This window comes from Pseudophryne corroboree, chromosome 3 (genome assembly GCF_028390025.1).
Source record: "Pseudophryne corroboree isolate aPseCor3 chromosome 3, aPseCor3.hap2, whole genome shotgun sequence".
Lineage (NCBI taxonomy): Eukaryota > Metazoa > Chordata > Amphibia > Anura > Myobatrachidae > Pseudophryne > Pseudophryne corroboree.
In genome coordinates this window covers 687988823-688014001 of record NC_086446.1, presented here as the reverse complement: position 1 = coordinate 688014001, position 25179 = coordinate 687988823, and the positions used below count along the sequence as shown (strand labels likewise).

The following is a 25179-nucleotide window of genomic DNA, read 5'->3' as shown; positions in this document are numbered from 1 at the left end:
ACTCGACAGGTATTGCGCCAGGTCCAGGGACCCTCAGGCAATAGCTGTAGACGCTCTGGTAACACCGTGGGTGTACCAGTCAGGGTATGTGTTCCCTCCTCTGCCTCTCATACCCAAGGTACTGAGATTGATAAGATGGAGAGGAGTAAGCACTATATTCGTGGCTCCGGATGGGCCAAGAAGGACTTGGTAACCGGAACTTCAGGAGATGCTCACGGAGGATCCGTGGCCTCTACCTCTAAGAAGGGACCTGCTCCAGCAAGGACCCTGTCTGTTCCAAGACTTACCGCGGCTGCGTTTGACGGCATGGCGGTTGAACGCCGGATCCTGAAGGAAAAAAGACATTCCGGATTAAGTCATCCCTATCCTGATCAAAGCCAGGAAGGATGTAACCGCAAAAACATTATCACCGCAATTGGCGAAAATATGTTGCGTGGTGCGAGGCCAGTAAGGCCCGACGGTGGAAATTCAACTGGGTCGATTCCTACATTTCCTGCAAACAGGAGTGTCTATGGGCCTGAAATTGGGGTCCATTAAGGTTCAAATTTCGGCCCTGTCAATTTTCTTCCAAAAAGAACTAGCTTCAGTCCCTGAAGTTCAGACGTTTGTAAAAGGGGTACTGCATATACAGCCTCCTTTTGTGCCTCCAGTGGCACTTTGGGATCTCAATGTAGTTTTGGGTTCCAAAAGTCACATTGGTTTGAACCACTTAAATCTGTGGAGTTAAAATATCTCACATGGAAAGTGGTCATGCTGTTGGCCCTGGCCTGGGCCAGGCGCGTGTCAGAATTGGCGGCTTTATCCTGAAATAGCCCTTATCTGATGTTCCATTCGGACAGGGCGGAATTGAGGACTCGTCCTCAGTTTCTCCCTAAGGTGGTTTCAGCGTTTCACCTGAACCAACCTATTTGTGGTGCCTGCGGCTACTAGGGACTTGGAGGACTCCAAGTTGCTAGACGTTGTCAGGGCCCTGAAAATATATGTTTCCAGGAGGGCTGGAGTCAGGAAATCTGACTCGCTGTTTATCCTGTATGCACCCAACAAGCTGGGTGCTCCTGCTTCTAAGCAGACTATTGCTCGTTGGATTTGTAGTACAATTCAGCTTGCACATTCTGTGGCAGGCCTGCCACAGCCAAAAATCTGTAAATGCCCACTCCACAAGGAAGGTGGGCTCATCTTGGGCGGCTGCCCGAGGGGTCTCGGCTTTCCAACTTTGCCGAGCAGCTACTTGGTCAGGAGCAAATACGTTTGTAAAATTCGACAAAATTGATATCCTGGCTGAGGAGGACCTGGAGTTCTCTCATTTGGTGCTGCAGAGTCATCCGCACTCTCCCGCCCGTTTGGGAGCTTTGGTATAATCCCCATGGTCCTTACGGAGTCCCCAGCATCCACTTAGGACGTTAGAGAAAATAAGAATTTACTTACCGATAATTCTATTTCTCATAGTCCGTAGTGGATGCTGGGCGCCCATCCCAAGTGCGGATTGTCTGCAATACTTGTACATAGTTATTGTTACAAAAATCGGGTTATTATTGTTGTGAGCCATCTTTCAGAGGCTCCTCTGTTATCATGCTGTTAACTGGGTTCAGATCACAGGTTATACGGTGTGATTGGTGTGGCTGGTATGAGTCTTACCCGGGATTCAAAATCCTTCCTTATTGTGTACGCTCGTCCGGGCACAGTATCCTAACTGAGGCTTGGAGGAGGGTCATAGGGGGAGGAGCCAGTGCACACCAGATAGTCCTAAAGCTTTCTTTAGATGTGCCCAGTCTCCTGCGGAGCCGCTATTCCCCATGGTCCTTACGGAGTCCCCAGCATCCACTACGGACTATGAGAAATAGAATTATCGGTAAGTAAATTCTTATTTTTTACAGTTGCACAGTGATAGAACATCACCCATTGGCACCCAAAAGTCCCGTGATTAAAGCAACATATGCACTAAATAAACCCCAGTCCTCCAGAGCGCACAAGCAGCTGGTTATACTACAGTGTTTTCCAACCAAACACTGTAACATAATTTGGTATGCTGATACATTCGCAATTACACATAGAATATAGCCATCCCATATATCTTTTAAATCAGCATAAACAGCTTGTGCCTTCTGGCGGATGCATTTTCCGGGGAAAAATGTGCAAAAATGACATGTGCACTACACAGACTATTTTGAGAGCTCAAAGTTTTCTTTGTTTGTTCTTAAGGTTAGAAATAATAAAAAAAAATGTTTGTTTTGTTGTAAATGTGCGGTAATTGTGTACTTGTAACTCGCCCAATAAAACAGGTCTATTTATGTCCAACTTTGTAGAGCTGTTTTGTGTGCAATTTCCAAACTCGGAACGCCATTACATTGTCTGAGTTGTATGTTTAACATGGACAAAACATCTGGATCCGACCTTTTTCTCGTCCGCTCTTCTTTAGAGCTGAAAGTGGCCGCGTTTTCATGTATTCGGCCACTAATACATTGGCTGACTTTGCAAAATGTCCGACTTTTGCGTTTATGTCCGTAAAAGTCGCTCATTTCTGCAAACTCGGCCGCCATTACATCCATGCATAAGAATCTAAACATCAGCTACACAGAGTAGGGATTTTTCATTCCTGTGTAATGCATGCAGGAATATTTAGGTGATAAACCATTCTCTGTATAAAATAAAGGGGGTCATTCCGAGTTGTTCGCTCGTTATTTTTCTGTCGCAACGGAGCGAATAGTTGCTAATGCGCATGCGCAATGTCCGCAGTGCGACTGCGCCAAGTAAATTTGCTATGCAGTTAGGATTTTTACTCACGGCATTACAAGTTTTTTTCTTCGTTCTGGTGCTCGTAATGTGATTGACAGGAAGTGGGTGTTTCTGGGCGGAAACTGGCCGTTTTATGGGTGGGTGCGAAAAAACGCTACCGTTTCTGGGAAAAACGCGGGAGTGGCTGGAGAAACGGAGGAGTGTCTGGGCGAACGCTGGGTGTGTTTGTGACGTCAAACCAGGAACGACAAGCACTGAACTGATCGCAGATGCCGAGTAAGTTTGGAGCTACTCAGAAACTGCTAAGAAGTGTCTATTCGCAATTCTGCTAATCTTTCGTTCGCAATTTTGATAAGCTAAGATTCACTCCCAGTAGGCGGCGGCTTAGCGTGTGCAAAGCTGCTAAAAGCAGCTTGCGAGCGAACAACTCGGAATGACCCCCAAAGCTCCCACACACAACTCGTTGTTACATATATGAGCTGTATTATCAGGAATGGTTGGAGTAGAATGGAAACCCTCAATTGGCTGGGTGGCTCTCCAGTTGCAAGGGATCCTCAGGATTGTATGTTACCTTCATGTGATAGCTTACATACTAACCCGAGACACACTCCTCAGCCTTTCTTAGCTAGATATGCCCCAGTCCTGGGAAATATTGGGATTCAGCCTGGAGTTTCCAAACTCTTTAAGGATTTCCAGATTAGGAAATGTTTTATCATTATTATGCTATATTTTACAGATATGAATAATCTCTGCCATAACCTACAGTACACTTCTCTTATACTGCTACATTTGTTAAATGGTCTAAAAGTAAAGATGTGTCCTCATACACCTCGCCCTAATACGGCAACAGGCGTGAGACGTCTGGTGCGAGTGACGCCAAGCGGTATAATGTCTCTTTTGCATCTTAATCACAGTGCATGCGTCAATACTGCTACCTGAGACTGCACTGATTCATTTGATGTGCGACACTTGTACTTCTGTGTACGTCTGAGTCACAATCTGTATATAAAGAACAACGGGGGGAAAAACTGCTGCCGCAGCATTCTCGTGATGCGGTTTTGTCCCATCACAGTGCGACTAAGATGCACATTTGCATGACAAAGATGCTCAGCGCAAGTCAAGTCACACAGGACCTCACTGAGAATTGATGTTTGGCACGGCTGCAGCAATACTGTATGAGAACACATCTGTATTTCACATGCGGAGGACACTACATATCACAGCACTATTACTGAGCATCAACTATTTCTTTTTATTTTAGTTTATTTTTTTAGAATTTCAGTAGTGAAATAATAATAATGAAAAAACTATTTTTAACTTTCATGTTACTTGCAGGATATTGGTGATCAACATTACCTGTTAAAATGTTTGTACCTGTTATCGGTGCTGGCCAACAGTGAGAATAACCATGGACAAGCAAAGTCCTTGCTGCTGGAAGGCAAAGGTCTAGAAAGAGATGCAGAGTTTTGGTATAAAACCACCATGGCTCTGACTGACGCTGTTTTAGGTGAGAATAAGGAAGGCAGACAGAAAAAGGTAAGGATCAGAGAAATCATTTCTTCTGCTCACTCTAATTTACTAAACTGGGTTTATAATGATCAATGAATGCGGAACACATTTTTTCTTAAATAAGGAAGAAAATACAACCATACCTTACACAAGACACAGCAAAAGCTCTAATCCATGCTCTCATTATCTCCCGCACTGATTATTGCACTAGTCTTCTTAGTGGTCTTAACAAAAAAAGACTCTTACCACTACAGTATGTTCAGAATGCAGCTGCAAGGCTAATCTTTCTAGCAAGACGTGCTGATCTACTCTGTCATTCCCTCCATTGGTTACCTGTATTCTACCGTATTCAGTATAAAATACTTTCACTCACACACAACCTAACCGTACTACACCAATTTACATTTCTTCGCTTATCTCAAATTATCTCCCAACCCAACCTCTTCGCTCTTCACAAGATCTAAGTCTCTCATTCACACTCATTATTTGCTCTCAATTACGATGGCAGGACTTTCTTCAGGCTACACCTACTCTGTGGAATGCCTTCTCACGCACAATAAGACTCTCCTCTAGTCTTGCCTTCAAGAGTTCCCTGCAAATTCACCTCTTCAGGCTCTCTTATCAAATTCCGGAACCACCCGCATAACCTTCATAAGCTTTTCTATGCAATTACACCACCTCTGTACAGTCCACACATATCCTCACATAATTTATCTTTCTTTACTTTCCCTCCCTCCTGACCCCAGGCCAACATTGCTGGGTGACCATATCATACAGCCCACCAAGAACCTTTGCAATCCGGTGGGCAATCATGCAATAGATAACACCTATCATCCGTGTGTATCAGTGCTCATTTCCCTATAGATTGTAAGCTTCTGAGCAGGACCTTCCTACCTCTATGACTGTTTGTCATTACCCAGTTTTGTTTTATCGTTGTTGTATCCAATTGTAAAGTGCAACGGAATTTGCTGCACTATATAAGAAACTGTTAATAAATAAATAAATAAATAAATTATATCCCATATTCCAATTCAAACTAATAATCAGAAAAACAAACAACCTATCTATGGTTAGAGACATAACACAACCCCAGAGCCCGGAGGAAGTGTCTTGTGTAGATTCTTCATAGCCTACAGGGGTCATGTTGCTGTTAAATATAGAGGACTTTTAGTCTGTGAATAAAGTACTACTGTAAGCCGCCTTCCACCCTGAATTATGTAACATGTTTGATCTTTCTTAAGACTATACTTCAAAGTTATATCCGAGTGTTGTCTTGTTTAAGCATAAAAAAAACTTAATGACAATCTCAACAACCTCTTTTCCAGGCATACAACATTTTGGAAATCACTGTAGATATTTTGAAAACCATGATTCAAAAAGAATCAAACAGAGAATCTGAATATGTGTTTCTCATAGCTAAGTTAAATGCCAGGTAGGTTTCAGTATGTGTCTTTATTTTTTTTCCTGATATATGTCACTGTGAGGTACATTTATGGGCATTGGTGTAAAGGAAAAATGTTATCTTGCCCAAGTAACCAATCAGATTCTAGTTGTCATTTTTGTAGTGCAATTGTATAAAGGAAAAACGCTATCTTGCCCCAGCAACCAATCAGATTATAGTTGTAATTTTTCTATTGAAGTGTAAAACAAAAGTAACGCATAATCAAAACATTGCTACAAAATCAGAATTTTTTCAGAACTAAAAAAATGTGGGGCGCGCCTAACACAGAGAGCGTCTCCGTCCGGGCAGGCGCGCGGGCCCGTGCCTGAGACACGCCCCATTCACTAGAATGGGAGAGCGTCTTTGTGCGCTCCCCACGGGGCTAGGCATCGCCTAGTCACACTGAGCGTGGCTCCATCTGTAGTTATCGATCAAAGTTCAAACAAAATTTTTAAAAGATACTGTATTTTGAAAGATATACTTAAATATTTTATATATATATATATATATATATATATATATATATAAAACTAGGGGTGTCTTGCACCCCACCTCCCAACTCTGTGTCCATAGGTCCCCATTGTACAGTAATTTACTTCACACCCCCCCATCAGAAATATTCCCCCTATTGGCATAGGATCCCCTGAATTGTCATCCCCCACACCACTTGTGGTAACAGATCCTGTGGAAGTGCCCCCACCCTCACCCCCAGTGTCGATGGGCCCCAGTTAAGTACCCCTTCTCCCCATGTTTCACTATGTGTTGTTTTTACATTACTGTTAATGTCTATCTCCCACCCAAAAGCATTTTTTAATGGGGCTGCATACTGTAGGCCCCTAGTGTCACATGACACCCCCATTTACAGCACCCCCACTCCCCTGTTATAGCCCTTTCCCCTAACCTTTTTGCAGACAGTGGGGTAGGGGGGATTGATCGTGAGTCCCCCATGCTACTGCTGATCTCTGCACATCTCTGCATACATCAGCATATTTGTGCTGGGTGGAGAACTATTTTCCTCTCCTCGCACGCTAAGTTCCGATGCATGCACCCCGGAATGTCACTCACAAGGCATCCTGGGGCGTGATTTCGGAAGTGATGTCAGCAGTCATAGATCACGACATCACTTCCAGGGTTCTGCTGCAGAAGGAGGAAGTCTGCACTCGGACCCATTGTACAAAGTAAGTCACTGCAGGAGCCACTGTACGAGGTAAGTCAGCACTAGACCACCAGGGACGTTTTGTTGACACTCTATTAATGTCGAGATTTCATCAGTGTCAATAAAATGAATGTTTATAGTGATCAGTGTCGACATGCTGCATGACGACATTGCAATCATGTTAACATTCTCATGTTGGCAAAATATGCCACACCTGCCAAAAGTGTATATGCATGAACGTGTATATGCATGAACGTTCACGCACTGTACTTTCCCACGCTTATACACCCCCTCCAACCTCTGTCCTGCCTCTCTAAGGAAAACCCCTATAAATTGTGTTTGTGTTGACTCTACATGTGCCCCATAAAGAGAACCAGACCACATACATACTTCTTGTGTAATTGCATTTTCTTTTATTTGTTTTTCAGTTTAGGACAGGTAATAACATAACATAATGATTACAAATGTAAATGTTAAACAGTAATTTCCCGACAGAGTACGGGTATAGAGCTGTTCTTTAGATCCTGCAAAATAAATGTAAAAATTTTTTTTAGGAATTAAAAAAAAAAAAAGCTGTACAGTATGGTCTCAGAAACGGATACTGATACAGTATGTTTTATTTTGATCTTCAGCACCTTTCGGAGAAGCTCTCAGTAATAATAAAATACTCTGATTTTTTCAGGAAATTTGCAATTCTTTTAGAAAATGCCAAAGCCCAGATGCGCAGCGGTACTGCGTCTTCTCAGATAATTGTGTTGCTGCTAGATATATGTGACAAGATGAATCAAACCGAAGCTGATCTTCTCCAGTATGGACACAAGAATTACAGAGCCGAATTCATGATGGAGCACTCAAGTATTCTTTGGTAATTCCCTTATTTTACAGTATATACAAGTATACAGTACAAAGGTAGTGATATCCTAAACACTAACGTCACTCAAAAGTTATGTTGCCTATTGGTATTACAATTTAATGGAAGTAGGATTTGTGCCTGAAGTTGTCCTTTGAAAACTCAGAAACAAATTTTCCTCTTCATGGTCCATAGGCTCCACAGGATTTACCATGAGGAGAACTGAGCACCAAACAGTTAAACTTTCAGGTCCCAGGATGCACTCCTGCTGTATATACCCCAGCCCCAGGCCATCCAGTTTTTGTTTGGTGCCAGCAGGAGTCGGATGCACCTTTAGGCAGGGGAGCTGCTGCTGCTGCTGTCCAAGCTTTCTTTTATGATTTTCTTTACTTTTTAGTTATTTGATTGTCAGAGTAAGTAGTGGGGACATCCCACAGGGCGCCTGCACTATTGCTCCAGCAACCCCTGCCGGAGCTGCGTCACTAATGACTGGGTCAGTAATCTCGGCGGGCGCCAGCTGTATCTTTCTAGCAAACAGCTCCTTCTGGACCCAGGCCGCAGGTGGACGTACAGGGGATTGGGAATCACTTGTGCTATAGTGCACAGCGTCATTTAGCCTCTAGTGAGGGAGACCACTAGAGGCACTGATGGCGGAGTCCATGTCGCTTGCATTCCTCCACTAGACCACCAGGGGTATAATACGTTTCTCTTACGTCCTAGAGGATGCTGGGGACTCCGTAAAGACCATGGGGTATAGACGGGCTCCGCAGGAGACATGGGCACCTAAAAGAACTTTCTAGTATGGTGTGCACTGGCTCCTCCCTCTATGCCCCTCCTCCAGACCTCAGTTAGATCTTGTGCCCAGAGGAGACTGGGTGCATTACAGGGAGCTTTCCTGAGTTTTCTGTGAAAAGAATTTTGTTAGGTTTTTTTATTTTCAGGGAGCTCTGCTGGCAACAGACTCCCTGCATCGTGGGACTGAGGGGAGAGAAGCAGACCCACTTCTTAAGAGTTTAAGGGCTCTGCTTCTTAGGCTACTGGACACCATTAGCTTCAGAGGGAGTCGGAACACAGGTCTCACCCTGGGGTTCGTCCCGGAGCCACGCCGCCATCCTCCTCACAGATGCCGGAAAAAAGAAGCCGGGTGAGTATTAGAAAAGAAAGAAGGCGGCAGAAGACTTCAGATCTTCCTGAGGTAAGCGTGCAGCAGTAAAAAGCTGCGCGCCATTGCTCCCACATAACACACACACACATGGCACTGATGGGTGCAGGGCGCAGGGGGGCGCCCTGGGCAGCAATAAACCTCGTTTTGGCACAAAAGGATGTTATTAGGCTGCTGAGGCAGTAAATAAACAATTCCCCGCCATTATTTTCAGATACAGAACGGGACCGAAGCCCGCCGCTGGAGGGGATGGAGCTTGATCCCTCAGCGCCATTTTCTCCACAGAACTGCAGAGAACGCTGGCTCCCCGGACTCTCCCCTGCTGAAGAGCTCAGAGGGCTGAAAAAAGAGAGGGGGGCACATAATTGGCGCAGTGAGTGGGGGAAATCAATTTTATATATATATAAAAGCGCTGTCTGGGTTTTCCTGGGTCAGTTTGGCGCTGGTGTGTGCTGGCATACTCTCTCTCTGTCACTCCAAAGGGCCTTCTTTAGGGAATTGTCCCCTTATAGTTATATCCCAGTGTGTGTGGGGTGTCGGTACGTGTGTGTCGGCATGTCTGAAGCGGAAGGCTTATCCAAAGAGGAGGTGGAACAGATGAGTGGTGTGTCACAGTCGGCGGTGCCGACTCAGGGTTGGATGGATATGTGGCATACAGTATGTTAAATGCAAGTGTAGCTTCACTACATAATAGGCTGGACAAAGCAGAGTCCAGGGTGTCGACAGGTGTTCAATCTACGGATGGCACCGACTCACAGGACCCGTCGGGGTCTCAGAAACGTCCCTTCTCACAAATAGGGGACACAGATACCGACACGGACTCTGATTCCAGTGTCGACTATGATGAAGCAAGATTGCACCCCAGGGTGACAAAAAGTATTCAGTGCATGATTATTGCAATAAAAGATGTTTTACATATCACTGATGAGCCCTCGGTGCCCGACACGAGGATACACATGTTTAAGGGAAGGAAACAGGTTATGAATTTTCCTCCTTCCTATGAACTAAATGAGTTATGTGAAAAAGCTTGGGAAACTCCAGATAAGAAGCTGCAGATTCCCAAAAGGATTCTTATGGCGTACCCTTTCCCTACACAGGACAGGGTACGTTGGGAATCCTCTCTCACAGTGGACAAAGCCTTAACACGCCTTTCCAAGAGGCGCTACCGTCCCCTGACACAGCGGCCCTCAAGGACCCTACGGACCGCAGGCAGGAGACTACATTAAAGTCTATTTACACACATACTGGTACTTTGCTTAGACCGGCAATTGCGTCGGCATGGGTATGTAGTGCAGTAGCAGCGTGGACAGATACCCTGTCAGCTGACCTTGATACCCTTGATAGGGATACAATTATGTTAACATTAGCGCATATTAAGGAAGCAGTCTTATATATGAGGGACACTCAAAGAGACATTGGATTACTGGGTTCGAGAGCTAATGCTATGGCTATTTCGGCAAGAAGAGCCTTATGGATCCGCCAATGGTTGGGGGATGCAGAATCAAAAAGGCATATGGAGGTTTTACCTTACAAAGGTGATGTATTGTTTGGGGACGGCCTCGCGGACCTGGTCTCCACAGCTACCATGGGTAAGTCTACCTTTTTACCTTTTGTTCCCCAACAGCAAAAGAAACCTCCACAATATCAGATGCAGTCCTTTCGGTCGCATAGATCCAGAAGAGGTCGGGGCTCCTCTTTCCTCTCCAAAGGTAAGGGTAGAGGCAAGAGGACACCTGCTGCGGCTAGTTCCCAAGAGCAGAAGTCCTTCCCGGCTTCCGCTAAGTCCACCGCATGACGCTGGGGCTCCCCTGCGGGAGTCCGCACAGGTGAGAGCACGCCTTCGACTATTCAGCCAAGTCTGAGTTTAGTCAGACGTGGACCCTTGGGTGATAGAAATAGTCTCCCAGGGTTACAAGCTGGAATTCGAAGAGGTGCCCCACGTCGATTTTTCAAGTCGGCCTTACCAGTTTCTACCCCAGAACGGGAAGTAGTGCTGGCTGCAATTCAAACGCTGTGTCAACAGCGAGTGATTATCAGGGTTCCCCTGAGCCAACAGGGAAAAGGGTATTATTCAACCCTGTTTGTGGTCCCGAAGCCGGATGGTTCAGTCAGGCCCATTTTAAATCTAAAATCCCTAGACCTGTACTTGAAAAGATTCAAATTCAAGATGGAATCGCTCCGAGCGGCGATAGCCTGCCTGGAAGGGGGGGATTTTATGGTGTCACTGGACATAAAGGATGCTTACCTTCATGTCCCCATATATCCCTCTCATCAGGAGTACCTGAGATTCGCGGTACAGGATGGTCATTATCAGTTTCAGAAAATTATGGTGATCCTGCGCAAGCAAGGAGTCACGATTATCCCATACTTGGACGATCTCCTGATAAAAGCGAGGTCAAGACAACTACTGGAGAACGTGTCACTCTCTCAGAGAGTGCTTCAGCAACAGAGTTGGATTCTCAATCTGCCAAAGTCACAGTTGGTTCCGACAACTCGACTGACGTTCCTAGGCATGATACTGGACATGGAACAAAAGAAAGTTTTCCTCACATGGGAAAAAGTCCAGGACCTCCAGAACATGGTCCGAGACCTGCTAAAGCCGAAAAGAGTTTCAGTTCATCAATGCACTCGGGTTCTGGGGAAAATTATGGCAACTTACGAGGCCATTCCCTTCGGCAGGTTCCATGCAAGGACGTTTCAATGGGATCTTCTGGACAAATAGTCCGGGTCCCATCTACAATTATCAAAAAATAACACTGTCCCCCAGGGCCATGGTGTCTCTTCTATGGTGGCTGCAAAGTGCTCACCTTCTAGAGGGTCGCAGGTTCGGCATTCAGGACTGGATCCTGGTAACCACGGACGCGAGCCTCCGAGGATAGGGAGCAGTAACCCTAGGAAGAAATTTTCAGGGACTGTGGTCAGACCAGGAGTCCTGTCTACACATCAACGTGTTGGAACTAAGGGCCATATACAATGGTCTTCGACAAGCGGAGGGTCTTCTTCGCAACCTAACGGTTCTGATTAAATCGGACAATGTCACAGCAGTGGCTCATGTGAACCGCCAAGGCGGGACAAAGAGCACAGTCGCAATGGCGGAAGCTACCAGGATTCTTCGCTGGGCTGAAAATCACGTAAGCGCTCTGTCAGCAGTCTTCATTCCGTAGCAGACTTCCTCAGCAGACACGATCTCCATCCAGGAGAGTGAAGACTTCATCAAGAAGTCTTTGCAGAGATAACGAGTCTTGGGGGAGTTCCTCAAATAGACATGATGGCATCACGCCTCAACAAGAAGCTGCGGAGGTATTCTGCAGGTCCCGGGACCCTCAGGCAATAGCAGTAGACGCTCTGGTAACACCATGGGTATTCCACTTGGTCTATGTGTTTCCTCCTCTTCCTCTCATCACAAAAGTGTTGAGGATCATAAGACGAAAAAGAGTACAGACAATTCTCAATGTTCCAGACTGGCATCGAAAGGGCCTGGTACTCAGATCTTCAGGAGATGCTCACAGAAGATCCTGGACCTCTTCCTCTGAGAGAGGACCTGTTACAGCAGGGGCCCTGTCTGTTCTAAGACTTACCGCGGTTACGTTTGACGGCATGGCGGTTGAACGCCGGATCCTAGCTGAGAAGGGTATTCCGGAGGAGGTCATACCTACTCTAATAAAGGCTAGGAAGGAGGTGACGGCAAAACATTATCACCGTATCTGGCGGAAATATGCCTCTTGGTGTGAAACCAAGAATGCTCCTACGTAAGATTTCCATCTGGGTCGTTTTTCTCCACTTCCTACAGACAGGAGTGGATATGGGCCTAAAGTTAGGATCTGTTAAAGTACAGATTTCGGCCCTGTCGATATTCTTTCAGAAGGAATTGGCTTCTCTTCCAAAAGTCCAGACTTTTGTAAAGGGAGTGCTACACATCCTGCCTCCTTTTGTGCCCCCAGGGGCACCATGGGACCTGAACGTGGTGTTACAGTTCCTTAAGTCACACTGGTTTGAACCCCTTCAAACGGTGGAGTTGAAGTTCTCACCTGGAAGGTGGTCATGTTGTTAGCCTTGGCATCTGCAAGGCGTGTGTCAGAATTGGCGGCCTTGTCTCACAAGAGCCCTTACTTGATTTTTCATATGGATAGAGCAGAAGTGAGGACTCGTCCTCAATTTTTACCTAAGGTGGTGTCTTCATTTCATATGAAACAACCTATAGTGGTGCCTGTGGCTACGAGTGACTTGGAGGATTCCAGGTCCCTGGATGTAGTCAGGGCCTTAAAGATTATGTAGCCAGGACGGCTAGAATTCGGAAAACAGAAGTATTGTTTGTCCTGTATGCTGCCAACAAGATTGGCACGCCTGCTTCGAAGCAGACTATTGCGCGCTGAATCTGTAACACGATTCAGTAGGCTTATGTTACGGCTGGATTGCCGTTACCGCATTCAGTAAAGGCCCATTCCACTAGGAAGGTGGGCTCTTCTTGGGCGGCTGCCTGGGATGTCTCGGCATTACAGCTTTGCCGAGCAGCGACTTGATCGGGTTCAAACACTTTTGCTAAATTCTACATGTTTGATACCCTGGCTGATGAGGACCTAGCATTTGCTCAGTCGGTGCTTCAGAGTCATCCGCACTCTCCCACCCGATTGGGAGCTTTGGTATAAACCCCATGGTCCTTACGGAGTCCCCAGCATCCTCTAGGACGTAAGAGAAAATAAGATTTTAAACCTACCGGTAAATCTTTTTCTCCTAGTCCGTAGAGGATGCTGGGCGCCCGTCCCAGTGCGGAAAATCTGTAAGACTTGTATATAGTTATTGCTTACATAAGGGTTATGTTACAGTTAGAATCGGTCTTGGACCGATACTGACGTTTGTTCATACTGTTAACTGGTTATGTGTATTCCAGGTTATATGGTATGATTGGTGTGGGCTGGTATGAATCTTGCCCTTAGATTAACAAAATCCTTTCCTCGTATTGTCCATCTCCTCTGGGCACAGTTCTCTAACTGAGGGCTGGAGGAGGGGCATAGAGGGAGGAGCCAGTGCACACCATACTAGAAAGTTCTTTTAGGTGCCCATGTCTCCTGCGGAGCCCGTCTATACCCTATGGTCCTTACGGAGTCCCCAGCATCCTCTACGGACTAGGAGAAAAAGATTTACCGGTAGGTTTAAAATCTTATTATCTGGTATCGGGAGACACTTATAATGGCCGTGTCAGCCCTGAGCGTCATATCAGCACAGAAGAGGTGGCTCTCCCCGTTAGCCCTTCCCCCAGCCCAGGGTGTGATTCCTCTGAGGATTTTCCCACCTTTTTAAACTACTAATTCTACCCTCCTCCCCCAGTGAGACAATCATCAGCCATTGTTACACAATCGTGCCACAGCAAGTCTCAGGAGCCAGGTCCAGTCTCCCTGTATACCTCTCCCATGGGCTAGGTTATACAGCACTTATCCTACCAGCCTCTCTGGCTTGTATAGTCGATTCAGTGCCCAATTTCTATGCAGTATATGTGACTTATTGCTAGCTACTGCTGTTTGTGCTTTCAAAGCATGCTGTACTGTATATCTATCCCTGTGTTTCCTCTTCTATAACTCATACCACGTGTTTAAGGGGTTTATTGTACCTCATATTTACTTGTAAATTTTGAAAGGTGTTACATTGCATAGTTAGTAATTACACACTATGTGCTTATTTACTATGTCTAAAGGCAAGTCTTCTAAAGGCAAGGTGGAGATCCTGTTCTGCTGGCTTAGATCCTCAGGATCCTGTACAGGACAGTCTGTTTAAGGCGTTATGCCGTAGTTATGACGCAGTTGGTGGAATGCTTTACAGCTCCTACTCTAGCTCTGCAACAGGGATTGCCTCAACAGTTTCAGCCTACTTTGTTGGCACCCCTATGCAGCCTCCTTGGATGGACATGTATTCTCAGTCTGTCCAGAGCTTAGCTCAGACGTCAGTCACCTTTCAAGAAATGTTACAAGGTGAACAGACCAGGAGCCTCTAATACGTAGCCTCTAAAGTGACTAGACAGGCACCCTCATCTCAGCTGGCGCAGGCTTTGGATTCTGAGATATCCTCTAAAGAGGAAGATGCCACTTATGCCTCTGCCTTGTTGGGGAGGAGCAATGCTCCAATGTGGATGTTCCCGCTTAGTCAGAGCAGTCAAAACTGTCTTTAACATAGAGGAAGAGGAGGCGGCTCCTAGGTCTAAGTGTCCAGTTTTTAAGAGACAAAGGATTGTTAAGGCGGAATTTCCTCAGTCAGACCAGCTCACGGAACTCAGGCGTGAGGCTTGACGTACACCTAACAGGAAGTTTCAGTTACCAAGAAAGATGGCTTCTCTCTACCCTCTCTCAGAGGAAGAATGTACTAAGTGGGAAGTTCTCCCATCTGTAAATGCTCATATAGCTCGTCTAGTGAAAACCTCTACATTATCGATTCCGTCTATATCCTCTCTTAAGGATGCTACGGATAGGAAAATAGAGCCTATGGACCTCAAAGAAACAGAATTAACAATGGTAATTCTAGCATAACTCTTGATTTCCCACCTATTTGACATATAGATTGGGAGTAGAGTGATGGAGCTAAGGAGGTCAGTTGCCTGCGGAAAGGTACACATACATGCATAGAACTCCCCTTGTTGAAATGTTTTCTCTCTGTGAACGATAAGATGCTTCCTATCAGTTACAGTATGTTGTGTAGAACTAATTATGCATATGTAAATGTTTCATCTCTTATCCATGCACCGTGCATACAGTATATAGAATTTCTCTATCGTCCTAGTGGATGCTGGGGTTCCTGAAAGGACCATGGGGAATAGCGGCTCCGCAGGAGACAGGGCACAAAAAGTAAAGCTTTAGGATCAGGTGGTGTGCACTGGCTCCTCCCCCTATGACCCTCCTCCAAGCCTCAGTTAGATTTTTGTGCCCGGCCGAGAAGGGTGCAATCTAGGTGGCTCTCCTAAAGAGCTGCTTAGAAAAGTTTAGCTTAGGTTTTTTATTTTACAGTGAGTCCTGCTGGCAACAGGATCACTGCAACGAGGGACTTAGGGGAGAAGAAGTGAACTCACCTGCGTGCAGGATGGATTGGCTTCTTGGCTACTGGACATTAGCTCCAGAGGGACGATCACAGGTACAGCCTGGATGGTCACCGGAGCCTCGCCGCCGGCCCCCTTGCAGATGCTGAAACGAGAAGAGGTCCAGAATCGGCGGCAGAAGACTCCTCAGTCTTCTTAAGGTAGCGCACAGCACTGCAGCTGTGCACCATTTTCCTCTCAGCACACTTCACACGGCAGTCACTGAGGGTGCAGGGCGCTGGGAGGGGGGCGCCCTGGGAGGCAAATGAAAACCTTTGTTGGCTAAAAATACCTCACATATAGCCTCCGGGGGCTATATGGAGATATTTAACCCCTGCCAGAATCCGTTAAGAGCGGGAGACGAGGCCGCCGAAAAAGGGGCGGGGCCTATCTTCTCAGCACACAGCGCCATTTTCCCTCACAGAAAGGCTGGAGGGAAGGCTCCCAGGCTCTCCCCTGCACTGCACTACAGAAACAGGGTTAAAACAGAGAGGGGGGGCACTAATTTGGCGTTAGAAATATATAAAAAAGATGCTATAAGGGAAAACACTTATATAAGGTTGTCCCTATATAATTATAGCGTTTTTGGTGTGTGCTGGCAAACTCTCCCTCTGTCTCTCCAAAGGGCTAGTAGGTCCTGTCCTCTATCAGAGCATTCCCTGTGTGTGTGCTGTGTGTCGGTACGTGTGTGTCGACATGTATGAGGACGATGTTGGTGAGGAGGCGGAGCAATTGCCTGTAATGGTGATGTCACTCTCTAGGGAGTCGACACCGGAATGGATGGCTTATTTAGGGAATTACGTGATAATGTCAACACGCGCCAAGGTCGGTTGACGACATGAGACGGCCGACAAACAATTCGTACCGGTCCAGACGTCTCAAAAACACCGTCAGGGGTTTTAAAACGCCCGTTTACTTTAGTCGGTCGACACAGACACAGACAGGGACACTGAATCCAGTGTCGACGGTGAATAAACAAACGTATTCCTTATTAGGGCCACACGTTAAGGGCAATGAAGGAGGTGTTACATATTTCTGATACTACAAGTACCACAAAAGAGGGTATTATGTGGGATGTGAAAAAACTACCGTAGTTTTTCCTGAATCAGATAAATTAAATGAAGTGTGTGATGATGCGTGGGTTCCCCCCGATAGAAAATATGGGCGGTATACCCTTTCCCGCCAGAAGTTAGGGCGCGTTGGGAAACACCCCTTAGGGTGGATAAGGCGCTCACACGCTTATCAGAACAAGTGGCGGTACCGTCTAAAGATAGGGCCGTCCTCAAGGAGCCAGCTGACAGGAGGCTGGAAAAATATCATAAAAAGTATATACACACATACTGGTGTTATACTGCGACCAGCGATCGCCTCAGCCTGGATGTGCAGAGCTGGGGTGGCTTGGTCGGATTCCCTGACTAAAAATATTGATACCCTTGACAGGGACTGTATTTTATTGACTATAGAGCATTTAAAGGATGTATTTCTATATATGCGAGATGCACAGAGGGATATTTGCACTCTGGCATCAAGAGTAAGTGCGATGTCCATATCTGCCAGAAGATGTTTATGGACACGACAGTGGTCAGGTGATGCAGATTCCAAACGGCACAAAGGTGTATTGCCGTATAAAGGAAGAGGAGTTATTTGGGGTCGGTCCATCGGACCTGGTGGCCACGGCAACTGCTGGAAAATCCACCGTTTTTACCCTAAGTCACATCTCTGCAGAAAAAGACACCGTCTTTTCAGCTTCAGTCCTTTCGTCCCTATAAGAGTCATATCTGCCCAGGGATAGAGGAAAGGGAAGAAGACTGCAGCAGGCAGCCCATTCCCAGGAACAGAAGCGTTCCACCGCTTCTGACAAGCTCTCAGCATGACGCTGAGACCGTACAGGACCCCTGGATCCTACAAGTAGTATCCCAGGGGTACAGTTTGGAATGTCGAGACGTTTCCCCTGCGCAGGCTCCTGAAGGCTGCTTTACCAAGGTCTCCCTCCGACAAGGAGGCAGTATGGGAAAAAATTCACGAGCTGTATTCCCAGCAGGTGATAATTAAATTACCCCTCCTACAACAAGAAAAGGGGTATTATTCCACACTATATTGTGGTACTGAAGCCAGAAGGCTAGGTGAGACCTATTCTAAATCTAAAAAAATTTGAACACTTACAAAGGTTCAAATCAAGATGGAGTCACTCAGAGCAGTGATAACGAACCGGGAAGAAGGGGACTATCTGGTGTCCCGAGACATCAGGGATGCTTACCTCCATGTCCCAAATTTGCCCTTATCACTAAGGGTACCTCAGGTTCGTGGTACAGAACTGTCACTATCAGTTTCAGACGCTGCCGTTTGGATTGTCTACGGCACCCCGGGTCTTTACCAAGGTAATGGCCGAAATGATGGTTCTTCTTCGAAGAAAAGGCGTCTTAATTATCCCTTACTTGGACGATCTCCTGATAAGGGCAAAGTCCAGGGAACAGTTGGAGGTCGGAGTAGCACTATCTCGGATACTGTTACAACAGCAGGGGTGGATTCTAAAGATTCCAAAATCGCAGCTGATCCCGACAACAAGTCTCCTGTGCTTAGGGATGATTCTGGACACAGTCCAGAAAAAGGTGTTTCTCCCGGAAGAGAAAGCCAGGGAGTTATCCGAGCTAGTCAGGAACCTCCTAAAATCAGTGCATCATTGCACAAGGGCCATGGTAAAAAAATGGTGACTTCCTTCGAAGCAATTCCAGTCGGCAGATTTCATGCAAGAACTTTTCAGTGGGATCTGCTGGACAAATGGTCCGGATCGCATCTTCAGATGCATCAGCGGATAACCCTATATCCAAGGACAAGGGTGTCTCTCCTGTGGTGGTTACAGAGTGCTCATCTTCTAGAGGGCCGCAGATTCGGCATTCAGTTTTGGATGTTGGTGACCACGGAGGCCAGCCGAGAGGCTGGGGAGCAGTCACACAAGGAAAAAATTTCCAGGGAGTGTGATCAAGTCTGGAGATTTTTCTCCACATAAATATAGCTAAGGGTAAATTTATAATGCTCTAAGCTTAGCAAGACCTCTGCTTCAAGGTCAGCCGGTATTGATCCAGTGGGATAAAACATCACGGCAGTCGCCCACGTAAATAGACAGGGCGGCACAAGAAGCAGGAGGGCAGTGGCAAAAACTGCAAGGACTTTTCGCTGGGCGGAAAATCATGTGATAGCACTGTCAGAAGTGTTTCATTCCGGGAATGGAAACTGGGAAGCAGACTTCCTCAGTAGGCACGACCTCCACCCGGCAGAGTGGGAACTTCATGGGGAAGTTTTCCACATAATTGTAAACCGTTGGGAATTACCAAAGGTGGACATGATGGCGTCCCGTCTGAACAAAAAACGGGACAGGTATTGCGCCAGGTTAAGAGACCCTCAGGCAATAGCTGTGGACGTTCTGGTAACACCGTGGGTGTACCAGTCGGTGTATGTGTTCCATCCTCTGCTTTTCATACCTAAGGTACTGAGAATTATAAGACGTAGAGGAGTAAGAACTATACTCATGGCTCCGGATTGGCCAAGAAGGACTTGGTACCCGGAACTTCAAGAGATGCTCACAGAGGACTTATGGCCTCTGCCGCTAAGAAGGGACTTGTTTCAGCAAGTACCATGTCTGTTCCAAGACTTACCGCAGCTGCGTTTGACGGCATGGCGGTGGAACGCCGGATCCTAAGGGAAAAGGCATTCAGGAAGAGGTCATTCCTACCCTGGTCAAAGCCAGAAAGGAGGTGACCGCACAACATTATCACCACATGTGGCGAAAATATGTTGCGTGGTGTGAGGCCAGGAAGGCCCCACGAAGAAATTTCAACTCGGTCGATTCCTGCATTTCTTGCAAACAGGATTGCCTATGGGCCTCAAATTGGGGTCCATTAAGGTTCAAATTTCGGCCCTGTCGATTTTTCTTCCAGAAAGAATTGGCTTCAGTTCCTGAAGTCCAGAAGTTTGTCAAGGGAGTATTGCATATACAACCCCCTTTTGTGCCTCCAGTGGCACTGTGGGATCTCAACGTAGTTCTGGGATTCCTCAAAACACATTGGTTTAAAACCAGTCAAATCTGTGGATTTGAAGCATCTCACATGAAAAGTGAACATGCTCTTGGACCTGGCCTGGACCAGGCGAGTGTCAAATTGGTGGTTTTTTTCTCAAAAAAGCCCATATCTGTTTGTCCATTCGGACAGGGCAGAGCTGCGGACTCGTCCTCAGTTCTCTCCCTAAGGTGGTGTCAGTGTTTCACCTGAACCAGCTTATTGTGGTGTCTTGCGCCTACTAGGGACTTGGAGGACTCCAAGTTGCTAGATGTGGTCAGGGCCCTGAAAATATAGGTTCCAGGACGGCTGGAGTCAGGAAAACTGACTTGCTGTTATCCTGTATGCACCCAACAAACTGGGTGCTCTTGCTTTTAAGCAGACTTTTGCTAGTTGGATGTGTAATACAATTCAGCTTGCACATTCTGTGGCAGGCCTGCCACAGCCAAAATATGTAAATGCCCATTCCACAAGGAAGGTGGGCTCATCTTGGGCGGCTGCCCGAGGGGTCTCGGCTTTACAACTTTGCCGAGCGGCTATTTAGTCAGGGGCAAACACGTTTGTAAAATCCTACAAATTTGATACCCTGGCTAAGGAGGACCTGGAGTTCTCTCATTCGGTGCTGCAGAGTCATCCGCACTCTCCCGCCCGTTTGGGAGCTTTGGTATAATCCCCATGGTCCTTTCAGGAAACCCAGCATCCACTAGGACGATAGAGAAAATAAGAATTTACTTACCGATAATTCTATTTCTCGGAGTCCGTAGTGGATGCTGGGCGCCCATCCCAAGTGCGGATTATCTGCATTACTTGTACATAGTTACAAAAATCGGGTTATTATTGTTGTGAGCCATCTTTTCAGAGGCTCCGCTGTTATCATACTGTTAACTGGGTTCAGATCACAGGTTGTACAGTGTGATTGGTGTGGCTGGTATGAGTCTTACCCGGGATTCATAAATCCTTCCTTATTGTGTACGCTCGTCCGGGCACAGTACCTAACTGAGGCTTGGAGGAGGGTCATAGGGGGAGGAGCCAGTGCACACCACCTGATCCTAAAGCTTTACTTTTTGTGCCCTGTCTCCTGCGGAGCCGCTATTCCCCATGGTCCTTTCAGGAACCCCAGCATCCACTACGGACTCCGAGAAATAGAATTATCGGTAAGTAAATTCTTATTATTGGTGGTCATTCCGAGTTGATCGCTAGCTGCATTAGTTCGCTGTGCAGCGATGAGGCAAAAAAACGGCACTTCTGCGCATACAACTAACGATGTAGTTTCACACAGGGTCTAGCGAAGCTTTTCAGTCGCACTGCTGGCCGCAGAGTAATTGACATGAAGTGGGCGTTTCTGGGTGTCAACTGACCGTTTTCAGGGAGTGTGCGGAGAAACGCAGGCATGCCAGGGAACACGCAGGCGTGGCTGGCCGAACGCAGGGCGTGTTTGTGACGTCAAAACAGGAACTGAACAGTCTGAAGTGATCGCAAGCGCTGAGTAGGTCTGAAGCTACTCAGAAACTGCACAAAATTATTTTGTAGCCGCTCTGCAATCCTTTCATTCGCACTTCTGCAAAGCTAAAATACACTCCCAGTGGGCAGCGCCGGCATAGCATTTGCACGACTGCTAAAAACTGCTAGCGAGCGATCAACTCGGAATGACCCCCATTACCCTTTAATATTTATCATTGCATACCTCCCAACATCGTCCACAGGAAAATAAGGACACTTCAGCGCGCCGAAGGTGCATGTCCACGAAAAGGGAGCGTGACCTTGGGAAAAAGGGGCGTGGTTTCACGGGAATGCCTGCGATCGCGAGCCATGCTCCCGTTTTTATCACAATGGTGAATGCCCAGCGCTCTGTGAGCTGCTGGCCATGCCCCCAGCCTCTCTGCCTCCAGTGAATAGGCGCATAACGTCTATTCACCACTGCAGAGCAGCAACTTAATGTGTCCCAGGAGCCTCCCAACTCCCCCCCACCGTGGGACACTGCAGCCCGCCGGTGGGACAGTCCCAAAATACGAGACAGTCCCGTGAAAATTGGAACAGTTGGGAGGTATGTCATTGTGTTCTTATACGTGCAGTAATAACTGTCACTGGGGATTTCTGTGCCCTAAAGTATACTGTAGCTTACACTCAGAACTTTATAATATAATCTCTTTCTGTACCAAATGGGGCTTTTGATAAAATCTTGTATTACAGGGATTTTCTTTACAAATGATACAGATGAATAAAACATCTTCACACGTTGCTTTGCATATGTTTATTACACAATATCTTTCTGTCCACCATATTTCTACTCCTCATTTATTCCCGTCCTTTTGTACGTTTTTTTATTCTCTGAAAGGATCCTTGCAAGCTTGGTAGAAGATGAGCAACGTAAGCACAGTTACTACTTGGATGCATATATTAAAGCAGAGCAAGCAATCCGTATTGTTGAACAAATAAAATACAGTATTGAAAGCTCTTCCCTAACTGAGGTAAACAACAATATGTTTCTCTTTAAGCTTTGGCGTTTGACATGTTTATATTAATGACTAACAAAGCATTGAAAATACATTGTTATGGATTTATCCTGTATTTTAAAGAGTTATAGTAGCCATTTTTGTGAACTTATCCAATGTGAGAAAACATGTGACTAGTGATCACAATCTTGTTTTGATGTCAAGAAATCATTATTATCTATTATATATTGTCCTACACTGTCCAGTGTAGTAATGTAGCAGTGTGGCCCCTTCCCTCTGCGGGGCATCATGACATCATGCACTCAGGGACAGGACCACACTACCCGGGGTAGCTGTACTGGCTGTAGGGTGCAGTTCTAGGCACCCTGATATCCAGAAGCAAGGACCGTGGGGCAGTGATAGTGCTGCCCACAGGGCCCTGCACTCTGTGCGATGGCACCACTTGCACACCCCTAGTAACACCCATGGTCCAGTCTGTGTCATGCTCAGCCAGGGCCAGGCTCTCATTGCACTGGCGGAACCTGACCAGCTACCGGAAATGGTGTAAGTAATACAGCAATGAGGGGGGGAGGACAGGGTGGGACAGGGAGGGTCAGCAGTGGTGGAGTGAGGTCACTCTGTATATGCTTGGTCAGTTAATAGTAGCAGCTTACCCAGAGCTGCCTTCCCTATCTTTTATCGTTCTCAGAATTTTGTGAGCATAATAGTAATTGTTAGTGACTAATATATTTGGTTTATATCTTAACAAACTTAATGCAAACCCTCTCCACTACAGAAAAAAAATAGACAAGTTTTATGTGTGCATTGTTCTGTTTGTATCATTCTGCTTATGTGTTTTGATGCTAAGGGCACTGCGGGGGAGGGGGGTCACTTTGGCAGTGTTTCGGCAGCAGGGGAGCATGGGGGGGAAGGAGATGAGCACTGAATAGAAGAGGGAACAGGTAAATACTCATTAATTAAACACCCACTGCCTCTCCCTAGTCACCCTCTGCCCTCCCCCTGTCACCCTCTGCCATCCCCATTACCCACTGCCTGTCCCTGTTATCCCCTGCCTCTCCCTTGTAACCCTCTGTCTCTCTTTTGTCACCCACTGCCATCCCTGTCTCCCACTACCAACCTATGTCTCTGTCTTGTCATCCTTTGCCTCTCTCTAAATCAGAAATCAAGTACTATCGTCAATTGTGGTTGACCCAGGGCTACTCAGAGTATTGAGAATGCAGTGGCACCAGAGCCATGTTTTTAGTTGCAATCCATTGCAACTAACGTCAGATACACGCTCCAAAAATGTCCATGATCTGCCTGTGTTGTTACAACCATTCCCCACAAACGCCATGTAACCTCCCACAAATGGACACTTCCTGGCAATCACTAAGCATTCATACCTTGCTGGTCCTGCAATCACATTGCAGTGTTGGCGCGTGTTCAGTAGACCGATAATCGACTGAGTTGTGATTTTTTGCAAAATTGCAACTGAAGTTAAATTACCTGCTCATTGCCAGGGGTTTCATGTGCAGTCAGGGGTTTCACACGCTGGGTGTCATGCTCATTGCCATGGGTTTTATGCTGTGGGGTCCATGCTCGTTGCCAAGGAGATGTATACTTGCTGGCGTGACACCCTAGTACTCCGCTCTGGGGTCATGACGCAACTGCATCATTACTCACAACTCCACCCCCCAAGCGGAGTACGAGGAAGGAGGAACAGTGGCATGCCCCGGAAATCTTCCAGGATAGCCAGTCTCCCCAGTGCAACTGGCCCTGGAGATTTTTCGGGAATGCCGCTTAAGGGGTTAATCCTAAACCCTAACACTATTACCCTAACCCTCACAATTAATCTTACTACCATAACACTAACACCCAAACCCTTACACTTAATGCAGACCCTAATACCCTAATACTAATACCCTAACCAAACCCCTAAACCAGCTATAACCCCTAACCACCACACCCTAGAAGGACAGACTAGATGAGCCAAATGGTTCTTATCAGCTGTCAAATTCTATGTATCTCATTAGATAGGAAATTATATAAAGCATAGTAACATGACCAACGTCCATTATCCAGTACATGTATTTAAAACTGTTATTTTACTGCAACATTGGGCTCAGCAAAATTCATTGTTGTTTCTAGCCCTAAAAACTGAAACACTGAGCTTGGATATGGTTTGTCTTTGATATATGTTCTCTATAAGTTTCAAGTAGCTTCTTTTCCATATTTGTTTGCCCACCATCTGTGGCCATATGTTATAGCTTAGTGGATAACAGGAATTTACACTTTAATTTCTATGTAATGGCCCAGGGTCAAGGAATGATCCTTGGATAGTTAGTCCTGCTTGACTGGGGCTGTTGAACAGAGCTCAGAGGGTATTCATCAATTCTTTATAATGACAATATACTGTATGTTATAGAAAGGGTTCTTCTTAATAATGAAAATACATTTCCAATGCTCTGAAACACTACATTCAAACTGCACTATACAGTGTCCAGCTCTGCACTTCACAGATTGCAATAACACATCTATCTATCTATCTATCTATCTATCTATCTATCTATCTATCTATCTATCTATCTATCTATCTATCGTATTATTGCATATGTTGACATTCATCACGTTGACAAGAGAATGTCTACATGGTATAATGTAAACATAAACATGTCAACACCGATGAACTGTCGACAAACAGCATATCCCGGTGCAGCAGTCACTTACCTAGTAGAGGATCTCTGGCGGCTCCGGTGGTGGCTTCCAGGGCCACCGGTTAGGGGATAG

General features: G+C 46.3%; 1 protein-coding gene across 3 annotated transcripts in view; it reads left to right on the top strand.

Annotated features, from left to right (window-relative positions):
• Nucleotides 1-25179, top strand: part of CFAP46 (cilia and flagella associated protein 46) — a 798890-nt gene that overhangs the window by 619859 nt on the left and 153852 nt on the right. For all 3 annotated transcript variants that reach the window (XM_063962013.1, XM_063962014.1, XM_063962012.1), the window contains exons 37-40: nucleotides 4069-4269; nucleotides 5568-5674; nucleotides 7522-7704; nucleotides 22296-22428. In XM_063962013.1, the coding sequence (XP_063818083.1) occupies nucleotides 4069-4269; nucleotides 5568-5674; nucleotides 7522-7704; nucleotides 22296-22428 (624 nt within the window). The remainder of the gene's footprint in view (nucleotides 1-4068; nucleotides 4270-5567; nucleotides 5675-7521; nucleotides 7705-22295; nucleotides 22429-25179) is intronic.